The 18616-nt window shown below is 44.5% G+C and overlaps 1 protein-coding gene across 1 annotated transcript; it reads right to left on the bottom strand.

Annotated features, from left to right (window-relative positions):
- Window positions 1–1744: 1744 nt before the first annotated feature.
- On the bottom strand, window positions 1745–18031 carry LOC137304644 (dual oxidase maturation factor 1-like). Its single transcript, XM_067973288.1, has 8 exons — window positions 17884–18031; window positions 12640–12808; window positions 12406–12463; window positions 10019–10153; window positions 9090–9303; window positions 7593–7804; window positions 4473–4651; window positions 1745–3562 (listed from the first exon to the last, which is right to left on the bottom strand). The coding sequence occupies exons 2-8, from the start codon at window positions 12784–12786 to the stop codon at window positions 3542–3544; spliced, it is 966 nt and encodes a 321-aa protein (XP_067829389.1). The 5' UTR covers window positions 12787–12808; window positions 17884–18031; the 3' UTR covers window positions 1745–3541.
- Between the last annotated feature and the right edge of the window lie 585 nt (window positions 18032–18616).

The raw sequence follows: 18616 nt of genomic DNA, 5'->3' as shown, positions 1-18616 counted from the left end.
AGTACTTCCCTGGAGCGGAGAAACTACACCATGTTCTCCGCAGCCTTCAACATGTCATCGATGACGACGAACACCTCGCTAAGGCCATCCCCACGCCTCCACTACTCGCCTTCAAACAGCCACCCAACCTCAAACAGACCATCGTTCGCAGCAAGTTACCCAGTTTTCAGGAGAACAGCGTCCACGACACCACACAACCCTGCCACGGCAACCTCTGCAAGACTTGCCAGATCATCGACACGGATACCACCATCACACGAGAGGACACCACCCACCAGGTACATGGTTCATACTCCTGTGACTCGGCCAACGTTGTTTACCTCATACGTTGCAGGAAAGGATGCCCCGGAGCATGGTACATTGGCGAGACCATGCAGACGCTGCGACAACGGATGAACGGACACCGCGCAACAATCGCCAGACAGGAGGGTTCTCTCCCAGTCGGGGAACACTTTAGCAGTCAAGGACATTCAGCCACCGATCTTCGGGTAAGCGTTCTCCAAGGCGGCCTTCGAGACACACGACAACGCAAAATCGTCGAGCAGAAGTTGATAGCCAAGTTCCGCACCCATGAGGACGGCCTCAACCGGGATCTTGGGTTCATGTCACGCTACACGTAACCCCACCAGCAAAAAGGGGGAAAAAATTTATATGTTTTTTAAAATTCTCTCTCTCTCTCTCTCTGCCATTTTGAGTTTCTTTCTGCCTGCCTGTGTAAAAGACACAATGTATATCGAGTGTACTGGGACGTGCTGTTCTCCGTGACTGGCCTGTTTGAATAACAACGACACCTTTTGATTGGTGTGATGCTGTCCCAACATCGTATAAGATATGCGATTTGAGAACCTTTTCATTCATTCATCTGACGAAGGAGATAATCTCCGAAAGCTTGTGATTTTAAAATAAATTTGTTGGACTATAACCTGGTGTTGTAAGATTCCTTACATTGGAATACTGTGTACAGTTCTGGTCACCCTATTATAGAAAGGATATTATTAAACTAGAAAGAGTGCAGAAAAGATTTACTAGGATGCTACCGGGACTTGATGGTTTGACTTATGGGGAGAGGTTGGATGGACTGAGACTTTTTTCCCTGGAGAGTAGGAGGTTTAGGGGTTATCTTATAGAAGTCTATAAAATAATGAGGGGCATAGATAAGGTCGATAGTCAAAATCTTTTCCCAAAGGTAGGGGAGTCTATAACGAGGGGGCATAGATTTAAGGTGAGAGGGGAGAGATACAAAAGGGTCCAGAGGGGCAATTTTTTCACTCAAAGGGTGGTGAGTGTCTGGAACGAGCTGCCAGAGGCAGTAGTAGAGGCGGGTACAATTTTGTCTTTTAAAAAGCATTTGGACAGTTACATGGGTAAGATGGGTATAGAGGGATATGGGCCAAGTGCAGGCAATTGGGACTAGCTTAGTGGTATAAACTGGGCGACATGGACATGTTGGGCCGAAGGGCCTGTTTCCATGTTGTAAACTTCTATGATTCTATGAATCAGTCGGGTGAACCTTCTCTGAACCGCCTCTAAAGTAATTATGTCCTTTCTTAAATAAGGAGACCAAAACTGCACACAGTATTCTAGATGTGGTCTCACCAATGCCCTGTACAACTGTAGCAAAACTTTTAAATTCCACACCTTTTAAACATTTGACCGGTCATTACAAATAGGTCACTTCGATCTTTATTTATATTTTAATAAAAGTAAAATTAAAAAAGATGAAAATGTTCTTTTAATGTGTACAAATATATTAAAATAAAATTACAAGTAGAGAACAATATTCATTTTCATCGGCTACCTGAGAAAATTACTAATAAGCATTTCCTCCATGTCGCACATATTTAAAACATAATCATGTATATTTCATCCTTTTCGGACAAATTAAAGAGCCAGATTGCGCTAGAGCTGACACTGAGCAGAGTCTTACTTGTATCTGTAGCTATTGAATCCATTTTATATTGTAAGGCAAATTCTAACAGCACAGGCAGCAACTGAGAAAGAATTGCATGTGCACAAGTTTGGGCATACCTAGACATTTAATTATGGCTGTTTGCCAGTTCTCCAGTTAGAGTGATACCTTCACTAGTCTACAGGGTGCAGGTGTGAGTATTGAGAACGCAGTTCAGTTAAACATTGCTGCCTCCACTAATTACAGCAAATGAGGGGGGGGGGGTAGAGGGTGGTTGTTTTCATTGGGGGAAATGGGGTAATGCCACCTCTTTTGAGGGGACGGATCACCAGCGATGGTGCCCTTACTGTTTTGCCTTCTTTGCTTTCAAAGGTAGGGTGGCAAAGCAAGAAAGTGGGGTCTAAGGTGGAAAAATCCAGTGGTGGTGAGATGAGGTTGGGACATGTACATCCTTCATTGCCTAGAGACCAATTAACAATAACAACTTGAATTTATGTTCCACCTTTAATATAAAGAATGTCCCCAAGGAACTTCACAAATAGGCATTGAGACAACAGTAGATGTCGAGCGGGGAAGAGTGAGATTGGATGGGGTGACCAAAGGCTCGGTCATTGAGGTGGGTTTTGAAATCTATTGTGGCGTCAGAGCAGGTACCTGCTCACTGAACCAGGACGGAGCCAGAATGTTAGATTGAGCTGAGAGTGCTGGACACTAATAGAAAAATGTTGCATTTCCACAAGTTAACATCTGTACAATCTCTTCTCCACCCACCTTCCTTCACGTGTATTACTAATCCGTTAAGCGGGTGTCCAAAACAATAACTGTCAGAAAAATTCAAAATAAGAAATGTTTCTATTCCAAAGTGAATTAAGACGACACAAGATTTACGGTTGGTACAGAAAATAATTCATTATTAAGCTAAGAAGAATTCTTGTCAAAGTTTATCAGCCCTTTCCTCCCTCTCTTGCCGTCTGGACCACGCAGCCATGAACCCCAACGTGTGCTGCTCTCAATGGCTCCATTCTGTGCTACTTCTGATACCCCAAGGGAGACTGATGACTCCCACCCTGGAGGGGATCCAGAGTGTAAATATCAGTCGAGGTTGAGATCTAAACTTGGGCACGTACGGTGCAGCATGATATCGAATTGCAGCTCTAGTGCGCATAACGTTGTCCAAATCTCAGTGACTTGAGATGCTCCTTCCCCCCTCCCTCCGCTTTACTTTTTTGTCGTTGTAATATTTGCCCATTTAGTTAAGTTTCATTCACATCCAAATTCAACAAGTGCGCGATACGTTCCTTCAGCGCTTCCAATGAATCTAAGATGGGTTGGGAACAAGAGCCCATCTTCTCTGGTTTAGTGAGTTCGGATTCTTCTGTGCGGGCCACTCGCCCCTCGGGGGCTGCAGCAGCCACATCTCTGTATAAATACAGCAACAAGGTTAAAACGAAAAACAGTGTCTTTCCCTACTTCCAGTTGGTAACGTCCAGGGCTAGAAATTTACAGGTATTCGTGCAGACGTGGTGTGAAAGACCATCTCTTGAGAAAGCAAGCAAGACTTTCACTTTCTGCGCAAAGTAGATCTGAAGAGCGAATTATAAGTCTGAGACACAGCGTTTTTTTCCCTCTCGATTATACAGCATGTTCCAGGGTCTAGAAAGAAAGAAAATAAAAGTATAATTATGTTGTGTGTAATATCCAAATCTTTTAATGTAGAAAAAAAAATCCCAAAATGCTTGACAGTCGGGGGGAGGGCAAGGAAGGAATTGCTGTAAGCTGGCACTCTCACTGACCAAACATATCACATGGCTGCAGGGCGGAGAGAGTTTCATTCTGCATCTTTTTTAAAAAATTCATTCTGGGGATGTGGGCGTTGCTGGCAAGGCTGGCATTTTATTGCCCATCTCCAGTTGCCCTTGAGAAGGTGGTGGTGAGCTGCCTGCCCCTGAGGTGAAGGTGCTGCTCGGTAGGGAGTTCCAGGATTTTGGCCCAGCGACCGTGATGGAATGGCCGGTATATGTCCAAGTTGGGATGGTGTGTAACTTGGAGGTGGTGGTGTTCCCATGCACCTGCTCCCCTTGTCCTCCTAGGCAGTGGAGGTCACGAGCTAGGGAGGAGCTGTCGAAGAAGCCTTGGCGAATTGCTGCTTTTATATTGCAGGCCGAGTCTCGAGAGAGAGAGAGAGAGAGAGAGAGACACTCTCCACCTTCACATTCAAATACTGTTGCAGGTCTACAAAGTGGACCCCGGTGCCTGAGGAGACTGGCTGTGACAATTTGGCCAGTGTGCATGTACATTGACATTGTGGCAATGACCTTGCAAGGGGTGGATGGAGGCTCCGCCCCCCCCACACAAGGCATTCTGGGATTCATCATGCTAATCATACTTGGTCAAAATGTACGGACAGTAAATTACGGGCCGTCCACCCGCGGTCTCCCGATAGGTGTGGTTGGCGGCCAAGGCTTACAGAAGGCATAGCGAACTTGGAAAGACCCCCTCGTGAGTTGGAAAGGAATCTCAGTGGAGTTGGTAATGTGTTTCAAGTGTAGTGTAGCGCACTCACTTCTGGCTGCACACTCTGAGCGGCTTTGTCATCGTTACTGCAGGTGCCATTGTAAAAGTCAGGCTTGGGGTTCTCGTCTTCATTGTCGCTGCCGTTTAACAGAAAGACTCGCCTCAAGGTCGTCGGGGCAAAGATGCTCATCACTACGATGGCCACGCCGATAATTAAACAGAGCAAAGCTGGCAACAACGAGAAAAAAAAGGGGGAAAGTCAAACTCGTTTAGCTTCTGCAGTCTCACGGCTTTCATTTTAATACCACAATTAGGCTCACAAAATCCACATGGAGAGGCCATACCTCAGGGTAAGTCCTGTGATGCGCCATCTCCACCAGATCGCTGTTGCTGACCCCTCCAAACTCTCGGGGTCAGGGGTCAGGAGTCGGTCCCATCATCACCCTACCGTCGATGGGGGCACGAGTCATTCGCGGGCATATCTGGGGCACTCCTCCATTACAACAATGCCAGAAGGTCCGGCGTGGGAGACCCCCTGGGCAGAGGAGGCCCAAAATAAAACTGTTTAGTTGCCCCCAGCGGCTCCCTTTTATTTTAAAATAAAAACTCTGAGCCCAGCCTTCAGGGGTCCTAGCCCGTACCCCAGCTCATTCCCACATTCACCCCTTGGCCATTGAAGGCCCAGAGTGGTGGGAACTTTTGACATTGTGACAATGACCTTGCAAGGGGTGGATGGAGGCTCCGCCCCCTCCCCCTACAAGGCATTCTGGGATTCGTCATGCTAGTTTAGGATCCGGCCTAATTTCTGGCCACTCCGGTGTACTCCTGCCGACTTACAGCGGGAATACACCGGCAAGGGGCCACAGATTTGCAGGCCCCCTTAACATTTCAGCCTTAAAAGCATATCAAGCCACCTAACTGGCTACTCTTTATGTGCGAGACTAAATGGGGAGCGTAGGCAGGCAACCACCGGAATATTGTGTCCAGTTTTGGTCTCCTCAAATGGCGGGTGATTCTGAAGCTTTGGAAAGGGCCCACAAGATTAATACCCGGTTTGAAGCATCTTAGTTATCAAGATAGGCTAAAAAAGATGGAACTCTACACTTTAGAGAGCGTAGAGTTAGGGGGGAATTTGATCGAAGTTTATAAGGTGAAGAAGGAAATAGATTTTGTTTGAGTTGACAGCTTGTTCCAACTAAACAGTTTAGGGAGGACCAGGGGTCATAATTTGAAGTTGTATGGGGCCAGATCGAGGTTAGATGTCAGGAGGTGGTTCTTTTCCTCTGGAACAGGCGGCCATCTCGTGCGGTGGACACCGATTCACTGAATTCCTTCAAGCAAGAGCTGGACCTGTTTCTGGCTGGGGTGGAGATCACCTCTTACAAAAGGTAGGTCCTGCCTAGAATTCAGGGCCAGAGTCGTCTCCTGGACTAGTTTCGATCGCCTGAAGGGGTGGGAGAGGACTTTCCCTGATTTTTTTTTTCCCCCGATTTTTTTTTTCCCCCCCCCCCCAAATTGGCCTGGGTTTTTATTTCACCTCTCCCAGGAGATCACATGGTTCCAGGTGTGGTGGGGAGTGTTTGTACTGTGATCCACAAGGCATGGCAATTGTGTGGGACAGGCTGGATGGATCAGAGGGTCTTTTTCTGCCTCTCACTGTTGGTGCATTTGTGTAATTGAACTATGGAGGGCTTCATAACTGAGCCGGGGATCATCATCATCATCAACAACAACAACAACAACTGGCTTTTCTACAGTGCCTTTAACGTAGTAAAACATTTCACAGGAGCGATTATCAAACAAAATTTGACACCGTGCCACGTAAGGAGATATTAGGACAGGTGACCAAAAGCTTGGGGCGGAGCCTCCATCCACCCCTTGCAAGGTCATTGTCACAATGTCAAAAGTTCCCACCAACCTGGGCCTTCAATGGGAGCTTACCGACTGGTCAAGGGGTGAACGTGGGAATGAGCCGGGGTACAGGTTAGGACCCCTGAAGGTTGGGCTCAGAGTTTTTATTTTAAAATAACTCCCTTTTTTTTTTTACGGGAGCTGCTGGGGGCAACTAAACTTTTTTTTTGGTGGGGTGGGGGGGCCACCTGACAGCCCCCTCTGCCCAGCTGGTCACTTACGCCAGACTTTCTGGCATTGTTGTATTGGAGGGGTGCCCCAGATGTGCCCCTAGTGGCTCGGGCCCCCAACAATGGTTTTAAGGGGAGTCTTAAGGGAGGAGAGAGAGGTTCAGGGAGGGAATTCTAGAGCTTACACCCTAGGCAGCTGAAGGCACGGCCACCAATGGTGGAGCGATTAAAATCGGGGATGCACAAGAGGCCAGAACTGGAGGAGCGGAGAGATCTCGGAGGGTCGTAGGGCTGGAGGAGGTTACAGAGATAAGGAGGGGCGAGGCCATGGAAGGATTTGAAAACAAGGATGAGAATTTTAAAATCGAGGCATATCCGGACTGAGAGCCAATGTAGGTCAGCGAGCACAGGGGTGATGGGTGAACGGGACTTGGTGCGAGTTAGGATATGGGCTGCAGAGTTTTAGATCTTCATCCACTTTAAGTAGGAGTCGCAGGATAGAGATCAACAAGAGATTGATTTCTCCTCCCCAGGAGCGCTAGGGCCAATTGTCCCAACCACAGACCCCAGCTGAGATCAGTCAACTCAGCCCACACCAGGGATCAAACCTGGGCCTTCAGGTCTGTGTGGTTTGGTACCATGCCAGGCGGTGCATTTACCCACTGAGGCATTGGGGGAAGTTGGTTGAAACAAAAGTTACGTTTCTCACACCTGCAGTTAGAAATGGGATAGTTCAGCACTCCTGGCATCTCCCAAGTAAACCCAAAACAGTCACGTGTATCCGTTCTGCGAATTGTTCGAGTTCCGTATTCGGGTAAAACTCACTCTTTTGGCTCGAAATTCCCAACGCCGACATTAATGAACAAACGTTCAACTCTGCTATTTTAATGGCTGCACTACCCCATTTAATGGATTAACGGCTCATTGAGAAGAGCAGACCGAGGAATGTTATCCAGACATGCTCAGTGTTTGTCCGCTAATATGTAAATGTAACTATAAATGGTTGTCCCATCGAATCAGTCTATGCTAGACACCGCAGAATGCAATGAAGTGACTTCCCCCAAGAATGACTAGACCTCGGCACTCACCCGTCACTAAAGTTAACCAAAAGGATGGACCCAGAGCACAGTCCAATGCCACGTTAAACTGGATGGCGCAGAGTGGAGCCTGTCTTGTTGTGCCAAATGAGATCAATGAAAAGATCATGAATGAGCCAGTTACCAGTATCAGGTATCCTCCGTATAGAAAGACCATCAGCCACAGAAGGATGTTGGACAGCATCCAAGCACAAAGTGCCACCCTGGTGAGTAAGAAAAAGAAAAGACACTTTTTAAATCTTTAAAATCACAAGAAAGCCATCTTGGTACATGTCTAAAAGGGTTAAATTACAAGGAAAAGTGGCATGGCCCAGGCTTGTATTCCCTTCAGTATCGAAGATTAAAGGGTGATCTAATCGAGACGTTTAAAATTACAAAAGGATTCGACAGGTTAGATAGAAACTATTTCCTCTGGTGGGGGAGTCCAGAACAAGGGGGGCATAACCTTAAAATTAGAGCCAGGCCGTTCAGGGGTGATGTCAGGAAGCACTTCTTCACACAAAGGGGAGTGGAAATCTGGAACTCTCTCCCCCAAAAAGCTGTGGATGCTGGAGGCCAATTGGAGCTTTCAAGACTGAGATTGATAGATTTTTGTTGGGTGAGGGTAAGGGATTATGGAACCAAGGCGAGTAAATGGAGTTAAGGTACAGATCAGCCATGATCTAACTGAATGGCGGAACAGGCTCGAGGGGCTAAATAACCTACAGCTGTTCCTATGTTCTTACAGGCACGAGAGTGTAAGCCTCCTTACAGTTAAAGGCTGAAAACATTCACCTCCACGGCAGCGAACTCAGCTAAGTAATAATCCTTGCATTTATAAAGCTCCACATCATACTGAAATGTCTCCTAGTGCTTCACACAAAAGGGCGTCCTTGGTGAGGAGTGATGCTTGCCGGGAGCACTGATCAGGAAATCGAAGAGTGGCAGGCTCGGAATCCCCGTTCATAACATTTAAATGGACAGAACATCAAAGGGACTGCAGACTCTCGACGTGCAGACCGGTGCTGTCAGTGAGCACCACTCCTCTCCAGGAATGCCCGAGCAGGGAACCGGCCCCTCAGTGACTTACTGGGATGTACAGTGACTGTTATGCAGGTACACGTGGCAGCCAGTTTGCACACAGCAAGATAGCTCACTGGATGAACTCAAGCAGCCGTCAGGGGAAACTTTTACCATTTACATTTAATCCATTAAAAAAAGAAACCAAAGTGAATTTAAAGGACATAGTTACTTGGTAACATCTCCAAGCCCTCTACCAGTATTGTAAAGCAAGGAACGCACAATAACACAAATTGGATGATGTTTTGCATTGTCAAGTTCACTTACGTTGAGTTCAACTAGGTGCTAGACCAGTAAAGCCCATGACAACAGTTCCTGCTCCATTGCAAACATTCCACGTTGGCCGATATTTTGGTGACTACTGAGTTTTCAGAAAAGGTTGTGCCTTGAATGCATCGATTGTTTGGCTCATGTTGTTCTAGAACTTACCACATCGTGGCTGAGGCGTAATGGCCAGAGACCTTGTACTGTGAATAAACACCACACGGGCTGCTGGGGGTAAACTTTTCCGCTATATACAAGATTGGATTTGGAAGGCCCCTCTCTAGCCCTTTGCGATACTGGTCTTCATAGTCCAGTCCGAACTTCCACAGAAACTCCTCGTTGTAGTTGATGGTTTCATTCAGTTGGGTCTCGGGGAGTCCTGCAAGCACATTATTACATGGAGCTCGTTAGCTTTCCTTGGATAGTGTATTCCCTAATTTCATTGAGGTTTCGCCTTGCAACTAATATACAGATGATCCCAATATATGATATGGAGCACTAACCTATTCACAGTACTAGTGGCTGCTAACCTTGTCCTTCATCGATAGATTTGTACCTTGAATTATGCTCAATTATTGAATGTGGTTATGATTGAGAGACTGGGAAATTGGGAAACTCTAAGGATTGACTGAGACCGGATGAAAATGGAAGGTCAATTTTTTTTAAATATATTTGTTCTCGGGGTATGGGGGGGCTGCTAGCAAGGCCATATTTAATACCCATCCCTAGTTGCTCTAAGACGGGGGTGGGCCACCAGTAATCTCTCTACAACAGAGAGGCTCACCAGGCCGTATCGGCTGGCAGTAAGAATCAACCAGGTAGTGCGGGGATTGCAGTTACATCTAGGCCAGATCAGGTAGGGGTGACAGGCTCCTTCCCTAAAGGGGGATTAGTGAACCAGTTGAGTTTTTACAACAATCTAGAAGCTTCCATGGTCATTTTTGTTTTCTCGGGTGCCAGCCCACAAATCATCAGATTTATTGAATTCAAGTTCATAACTTGCCCTGGTAGGATTTCAACTCGTGAGCTCTGGGTTACTGGTCCAATACCATAGCTACCGCACGCTGCATACGTAGGGCAAGTGAAAATCCTACCTCTTAGAGTTATATTTATTCCTGCAAACCCAACGTGAATCCCAACTTCTGCATCGATGTTCTTGTTGCTAAAGGATTTATAAGTTGTGTTCACTTTGGCAAATCCTCTTTCCCAGTCGTTGGTAAAATTGACAGCTGAAAGAGGAAAAAAGGAAATCATTGCACTTGTTCTTCATCAGATGAAAAAAACATGCTTTGATGGTTCTGTTTCTTTCAATCACATGCAACTATGTCCAAACAGTCCGGGTCTGGTCCACTATCATAAGCCACATGCAGATTTCTTATTTTGATCTGTATTCTGTGGTGAGTGACTCACCTCCTGACTCCCCAAAGCCTTTCCACCATCTACAAGGCACAAGTCAGGAGTGGGATGGAATACTCTCCACTTGCCTGGATGAGTGCAGCTCCAACAACACTCAAGAAGCTCGACACCATCCAGGACAAAGCAGCCCGCTTGATTGGCACCCCATTCACCACCCTAAACATTCACTCCCTTCACCACAGGCGCACTGTGGCTGCAGTGTGTACCGTCCACAGGATGCACTGCAGTAACTCGCCAAGGCTTCTTCGACAGCACCTCCCAAACCCACGACCTCTATCACTTAGAAGGACAAGAGCAGCAGGCACATGGGAACAACACCACCTACACGTTGTCCTCCAAGTCACACAACATCCCGACTTGGAAATATATCGGCCGTTCCTTCATCGTCGCTGGGTCAAAATCCTGGAACTCCCTACCTAACAGCACTGTGGGAGAACCTTCACCACACAAACTGCAGCGGTTCAAGAAGGCAGCTCACCACCACCTTCTCAAGGGCAATAAATGCTGGCCTTGCCAGTGACGCCCACATCCCATGAACCAATAAAAAAAAATTGTATTTCCACCAGCTATCATGCTCATGTTGTGAAGTCATTCAGTCTTTAACTGGGCGTACTACGTATCAGGTCTACTATCCTGTCAGATCTCTCAGCCTCCCCCAGTCACTGAGTACATGAGTCTTCAATTCATTCTCCCAGTGTGTGAATTTGTACAAACTGAACTTTATCTGCCCATTTTTATCTAGGTCTTGTTGGTAATTCCTCTGCTGCCTCATCAGACCTGACTTCCCCAACTAATTATGATCATTTGCAAATTCAGCATCGCCAAATACTTTTTAAAAAAAACAAATTTCCACGTGCAGCGCAATCGATCAGAAATTAATTTTTCTAATTGCCTTTAATTACTTCAATTTGCTGCATTTTAATCTGTTCCTTGCAATTGACCACCACTGAACCCGTCCAATTCGAGGAGTTGTTGGCTCATCTGCTGCCCTCGCCTGGAAATTGGTGTTACTGCAGCTGTGTTCAGCAAACGATGGCAGAGGCTCCCCGTTCAGCTGCATTCCCTGGGTGGGTGGAGTTGCTATTTTTGCTTTGTTTTATTGTGGAAAGATCATGCGGATAATTATTATGCTGGGTAACTTCCTGCATGCACGTTTCTCTTGTAGCTATTAATTTGCTTCCCTAACGTGCATAATTTTCAAGAAATTATATGATTTGAAAGTTCATACGCAGCTCCCCCTCCGTATCTCAAGTTTTAGCTGCTGTTAAATAAGATGAAATTCTTATTCTCGGGACAAGGCTGATGAATTTGCGCTCTCTTAAGTTCAGGTTGGTGAAACTGCTCTTGTATCATAGAATCATGCAGCAAAGAAGGAGGCCATTTGGCCCCTCCTGCTGTGCCTCCTGTTTCAGTTTTGTGAATCATTTGCAGGTGTGTTACTTTCCTCAAAGTCTGTATTTTTCTTTTTCTGACATCACCCGAAGAGGTGAGATGACTTCCACCCCCCTCCCCGCATCTGAAAACCCACCAGTGCTGCCTCTATCACAGATCAATCAATCACCATTCGGACAGCAGTAATCAATAAATGACAGTTCTTTTAAAAATCCATTCTTAGACCAGCCTCCCCTCTCCCCTTCTAATGTTCCTGAGCAGAGCGGACACCTAGGGAGGTTTTACATACTGAGGTTCCTGTCTGCAGAATCCCTACTTCACTCAACTGGCAATAACGTCCTCGGCTTTAACTGCAAGTTTTGACCAGAGCAGTCTGCTCCACATACAGTGTTCTTATTCATTCCCAGCACTAAATTCTGTTTCCCTGCTGCTCTTTCATTTAAAAAAAAGTTTTATTTTTGATGAGGAACAACGCTTGCCAAGGTAACACTGTACAGTTACTTTTCTCAATTGTTTCTTTGGACCAATTTGCTGGTAGGTACAAAATTTTAGGACAACACAGGGCTGAGAGATGCTGCATTATCAGGCCCTCCTTGAGTTGTACCCATTTTTTTTGCAATGTGATAATTTCATCGTAATCACCCATTACAAGAGTCGATCTGTCGATACTCACCAACGATAACGACGCCAATGAAGAGACTTAGACTTAACCTCACAAACCAGTGCAGTTTCTGGAAAATGATAGTGCGAAATACCATCAATTAGCGAAGAGATCATACACTATAATGATTTCCAGATTTATACTGCAGCTTTAGCATTGGTACAAAATGAAGCATGAAATATTAAATGATTCTTTCTGTGTGTTTATTATACTCTAGACGAAACCCCAAATAAGACAGGTACTTACTTCAATCCCACGATTGCCTATGAGCACAATGAAAAAGGCCAGCAGGAAGACTAAAAATATAATAATAATCACAATTTGGATGGTATTGAACCCCACTGGTGTTCTTGGTACTGGATAGAAGGGGAAAATGCCATCATAGAAAGTCATCTTTATCGTCCTTTGTGGATACCTGGAAATGACAAGTGAAGATGTTATAGTCTAAAGTGAACCAGCGTGAAACGGCACAACCTATCGATACAGTGCCACTGAAGTGGATGTGTTTCGAGTGGCTATGTCAGTACCGAGCACCACACTTTATGGGGCAAGCAGTTGCGAATGTTCTGTGGATTATGCTAAAAACTTATTCTGATACAACTGTTCCTTTAATCTATAGCAACTGTTATGCTACTTACATGGCGTAGTAAAACCCACTGGGTATTATAGTAGGTACAGCACAGGAGGAGGCCATTTGGCCCATCGTACCTGTGCTGGCTCTTTGAAAGAGCAATCCAATTATTCCCATTCCCCTGCTCTTTCCCCATTGCCCTGTAAATTTTTTCCCTTCAAGCATTTACTCAATTCCTTTTTGAAAGTTACTATTGAATCTGCTTCCACCGCCCTTTCAGGCAGTGAATTCCCGATCATAACAACTCACTGCGTTAAAAAAATGTTTCCTGATGTCACCTCTGGCTCTTTTGCCGATCACCTTAAATCTGTGTCCTCTGGTTACCGATCCTTCTGCCACTGGAAAAAGTTTCTCCTTATTTACTCTATCAAAACCGTTCATGATTTTGAACATCTCTATCAAATCTTAACCTTCTCTGCTCTAAGGAGAACAATCCCAGCTTCTCTAATCTCGTCACATAATTGAATTCCCTCATCCCTGATACCATTCTAGTAAATCTCTTCTGCACCCTCTCTAAAGTGTGGTGCCCAGAATTGAACACAATACTCCAGCTGAGGCCTAACCAGTGTTTTATAAAGGTTTAGCATAATTTCCTTGCTTTTGTACTCTATGCCTCTATTAATAAAGCCCAGGATCCCATATGATCTTTTTAACAGCCTTCTCAACTCGTCCTGCCACCATCAAGATTTGTATATGAACATCCTCAGGTCTCTCTGTTCCTGCACCCCTTTTAAAATTGTACTATTTAGTTTATAATTGAGTCTCCATATTACATTCACCTACATAACTACAGTCACTACACTTCAAAGTCAGGAATTGTCTAAATGCAAGTCTTAATTTCTGAAGAGAATAGCAATTTTCTCACTGCATGACAGGATGAGGGAGTAAAGCAGTTTTGTATGTTACAAAGCATTGGGGTATGTCAAGTCCAACGATAGGAAGTACCAGAGATGGAGAATTTGTGGTGCAAGTATGATGCTGGATAGTGACAGCCACTGCAATAGGTGGTATAAACATAAACTGGATAAGAAGGAGGGAGGTTTGAGTGGTGTAATTGGTGATATATACAGTCCATGCTGCAGTGTGGGCTCATCTAACTTGGTGGTTCTACAGTCCCACTTTCAGAGATGACAGTTCCAGAACCTGAACCTGTCCTGAAACCCTTGGTTATTTCCCTGATGGATATCCAAAGGCCACCATATCTGATAATGCAACACCCCTTCAGTGCTACACTGGCGTGCCAGTCAAGATTATGAGCTCAGACTCTGATATGGGGGCTTGAACCCACAATATTCTCACCCAGAAATGGCAGTGTTGCCAACGAAGCAAAGTGGACAGATATATTTCCATGTGTATCAGCTTGGCTTAAATTTTCACCTGTCAAATCTCCTACAAGTTACAATGCAAGAACCAGGAAACGAGTGAAGCTATTTCTCAACCCAAGAATGAATTTTCTCTAGAAAAGAGAAGGCTGAGGGGTGAACTAATAGAGGTGTTTTTAAAATTATGAAGGTGTTTGATAGAGTAGACTTGGAGAAGATGTTTCTACTTGCAGCCATAAATAAAACTAGGGTCCATAAATATAAGATAGTCACTAATAAATCCAATATGAATTCAGGAGAAATATCTTCACCCAGAGAGTGGTTAGAATGTGGAATTTACTGCCACATGGAGTAGTTGAGGTGAATAGCATAGATACATTTAAGGGGAAGTTAGATAAGTACATAAGGGAGAAAAGAATAGAAAGTTATGCTGATAGAGTGAGAGGAGGCTCGTGTGGAGCATAAACGCCAGCACAGACCAGTTGGGCCGAATGGCTTGTTTCGGTGCTGTTAAGTCTATGAAATTCTATGTAAGAATGCAGTGTGTAGTGGTAACGCTCGCTGGGCAGATCACTTACATTCTGTGCCAAAATTGGAAGAACAAATCAAAGTTTTTAAGAATGAGTGTAACTGGAAGTACGGGCCCCAGTCTATGTTGAGGCCAGTATCTGTGACTTGCGTGCTGCTCTATGCCTCACTTTCACTAATGCTACATGACCACAGCTTTCTCATTTCACATTTGAACTTGTGTGACTTCAACCCCACTCCTTCACTACAATCCTCAATCACGTTTCCCCAAAACAGGCATCAGAGAAATGGACAAGGTAGAAAAAGGACCAGGACTTGGACCTTTAAAGGTTGCATCCTCACTACTTCAGTTTTTTTCACCCTCAAGTCTTAATTCCATTCATCTTTTGCAATTGCTGGAATTAATTGAGGTTCCAACATAAAACAAACTAACTAACGAAACATCAACTGCATGTGAATTACATAGAATGTACAGCACAGAAACAGGCCATTCGGCCCGACTGGTCTATGCTGGTGTTTATGCTCCACACGAGCCTCCTCCCTCCCTGCTTCATTTCACCCGATCAGCATATCCTTCTATTCCTTTCTCCCTCATGTGTTTATCCAGCTTCCCCTTAAATGTAGGACTGAATAATTTTTTACATTCTCAACTTGGGATTAATCTGGTTGGCAAGGATGCCAATTTATTGAAGTCTGAGTAAGTAAGGTCACCGATGCACAGGCAGGTAACCAGGCACAGTTAATAGTTTGCTTCGCCAAGTTCTATCCCACTGATCTTCAAAACACAATTCAAATCCTTCAAGTGTTCCTTTAGTCAGGCCACTTTTCTCATTGAAATAGAAAATATATTTCTGGAATACATAATGAAAATTAAAAGGATATTTAAAAATTGATATGCTGTGGGTTTTTTTAACTATTACTTTGTGCTTATCAAGGCACAAAATGTCAGTACCAAGGAATGGAATATACTACTTCCACTTTAGGCACCCAGTGCCAACATTAAGCACTCTTCCGTCATTAAACCATGGCTAGAATCAAGTATAAGCTACTTTTGCAGATTTCCAAAATGTGTCTGCCTCCTTTCCCAGCTCCAGTTCTCTTTCCTTCAGTTCCTACACTAACTGCCCTTGTGGGTTTCTTTCAATACGATTACCAATTTGTGTGCAGTTGTAAGCAAGTATGTGCTATTGGCCCAAACTCACTAGGAACTACGTTAAGACTGTCCATAGGAACAGGAAAACAACAACAACTTGCATTTATATAGCGCCTTTAATGTGTAAAAACATCCCAAAGTGCTCCAGAGATGCAATCGGACAAAAATTGACACTGAGCCAAATAAGGAGCTATTAGGACAGGTGACCAAAAGCTTGGTCAAAGAAGTAGGTTTTAATGAGCATCTTAAAGGAGAGGTGGAGAGGCTGGTACCTCTTCTGTTTAAATGAAAACCATTCCCTCTATACAGCCTTCCCTGGCCCCAAAAGTGATCCCAATATCCCAGGAATCTGAAACCCTCCCTTCTCCACCATCCTTCCAGCCACGCATCGAAAATCCAAATCTTTCTCTCCCTATCTGGTCCAGAATGTGGCACTGGGAGTAATCCAGAGATTACTACCCTAGAGGTTCTGCTCCTTAATCTAGAATTCCTTGCAATCTCTTTTGCAGAACCTCTAACCTACTCCTATCTAGGTCGTAGGTTCCCACATGAACCACGGCCTTTGGCTGCACACCATCCCATTCCAGAACCTTTTGTATTCGCTCTGTGCTATCTGGAACTGGGAAGCAACATACCATTCGGTCGAAATTCATAGCACCATTTTTAAAGTCAGTGTACAAAAGGAAACATTTAGGCAATGGTATTAAGGGTTATGGAACCAAGGTGGGTATATGGGGTTAACATACAGATCAGCCATGATCTAATTGAATGGTGGAACAGGCTCGTGGGGCTGAATGGCCTCCTCCTGTTCCTATGTTCCTATTGTATTAGCCCATTTGGCTATTTGTTCAGTCCTATGTGTCTTTAATAGATTTTTGTACAATTCTAAAAAAAAAGTGAATTTAATAAATTCCTGGGCATTCTTAAGATGCAATTTATATTCTTTAAAAACTACATTAAGTAAACAAATACGTTGGATAGAGATTCCTTCTCACAGCTTTGACAGTTCCGACTAAGGGACTGTCAAACTTGTATTTTCTACTATCCTGAACTCTGTACACCTCCAGTATCTTCTGTTCTTATTCAGCAGTTTCAGTTTATTTATTTTTTTTACCGCGAGTTGTATCATTTGTAACTGCTGGTTAGTTAGTGTTTGCTATAAACCCGTGTTTTGCTTTCTCCCTCTGGTCACTAACCATTGCCGGGGAGATGGCGCTCCATTCTACACACACAGACTCACAGAGTCTCACACAGACAGACTCACACACACAGACTCCCAGAAAGACTCACAGACTCACACACACAGACTCACAGAGTCTCACACACACACAGACACAGACTCACACAGACACACACACAGACACAGACTCACACAGACACACAGACAGACACAGACTCACACAGACAGACACAGACACACACTCACACACACAGGGACATACACACAGACTCACTCACACACAGACTCACATTTATTTCCCTGTTCAACAAACATAACTGTAGACTCCCGGTCTTTAAGATCTGCTTCATATAAAGAGTCGCCTTTGAAATTCCATGCAAACGTTTTGTTAAACTGTTTCAGGGGATTTGCATGTTTATAAAACTTTAATACGTTGTTTTTAAACCAATTAAGAAGATGTCGTTTTTGTTGACGTTAGATTTTAAAACTTGATCAAAACCTTCGTTTCCCTTTTTTTTGCCAAATGCCGTCACATTTATCGGAAAGTGCGATCTCAGGAAAATCACTTGTTTATTGTAAGGCAGCAGAGAGTTCGAGCCTTGTCGCTGCCTTGTGTGCATCTCGGATGAAGCTGTGCATAATTCATCAAGTAAGCAGTGAAAAATAAATAGCTCACCTTAGCGAAGGAGATGAGAGAGTCCGAGATTGAACAAGGGCTAAACTTTTCTTTAAAAGGATTCAACTTGATTGCAACTTCTTGGAAGAAATGGGCTTCGGAGAGTTACTTTATATCCATCCGTTCAAAGCTTCGCCCAGCCTTGACGTTAATGTGACAATTATGCAAATATCCTTTCTCTGGTGAAGTTTGTGGAATGAAATGTGGGTGGCGACGCAGATCAATCCTGTAAATTGCTTTGCTCTTGCAGAAACTCGTAGCAGTTTTAATTTTTGCTTCCTCCCCACTCCACTTAATAGTTTCCTTTTACATTTTGACAACAATGGGACGATAGTTCAATTTCTGAGTTTAGTATATTGTGCAACTGCTCCACTGAATAGTAAAGACCTGTGAGGATATTTAAATAATACTAGAAGAGTGCCCCTGGCATTGCTCATGGTGAGTGAGAGGCTACCTGAAGTGTCAGGTCTGACATGAAGGCTAAAGTGTGACCCTCACGGGAAGCAAGTGTGACCCTCACGGGAAGTGTGTCTTCTATGCACATTGGCAGGAGTCAATGAAGCGTAAAACTGGTGTCCGGTCGGAGCCGGCCCCATTCCCACCTGGTGGATTAGGTTAAAATCGGGACTTTACTGTTCTGCTTTGGAAGTACTACAACAACAACAACAACAACAACAACAACGTGCATTTATATAGCGCCTTTAACATATTAAAATGTCGCAAGCTGCTTCAC

The sequence above is a fragment of the Heptranchias perlo genome, chromosome 38 (genome assembly GCF_035084215.1).
Source record: "Heptranchias perlo isolate sHepPer1 chromosome 38, sHepPer1.hap1, whole genome shotgun sequence".
In the NCBI taxonomy this organism is placed as follows: domain Eukaryota; kingdom Metazoa; phylum Chordata; class Chondrichthyes; order Hexanchiformes; family Hexanchidae; genus Heptranchias; species Heptranchias perlo.
The sequence above is the reverse complement of the archived record's forward strand: the minus strand, read 5'-3'. Positions and strand labels throughout refer to the sequence as shown.

Coding starts and splice junctions, on each gene's coding strand:
- LOC137304644 (XM_067973288.1), bottom strand. CDS start 12,786: ATGACTTTCTATGATGGCATTTTCCCCTTCTATCCAGTACCAAGAACA. Junction 12,464..12,639: donor TAGGCAATCGTGGGATTGAA/GTAAGTACCTGT, acceptor ATCATTTTCCAG/AAACTGCACTGGTTTGTGAG. Junction 7,805..9,089: donor TACGCCTCAGCCACGATGTG/GTAAGTTCTAGA, acceptor CTTACTCACCAG/GGTGGCACTTTGTGCTTGGA.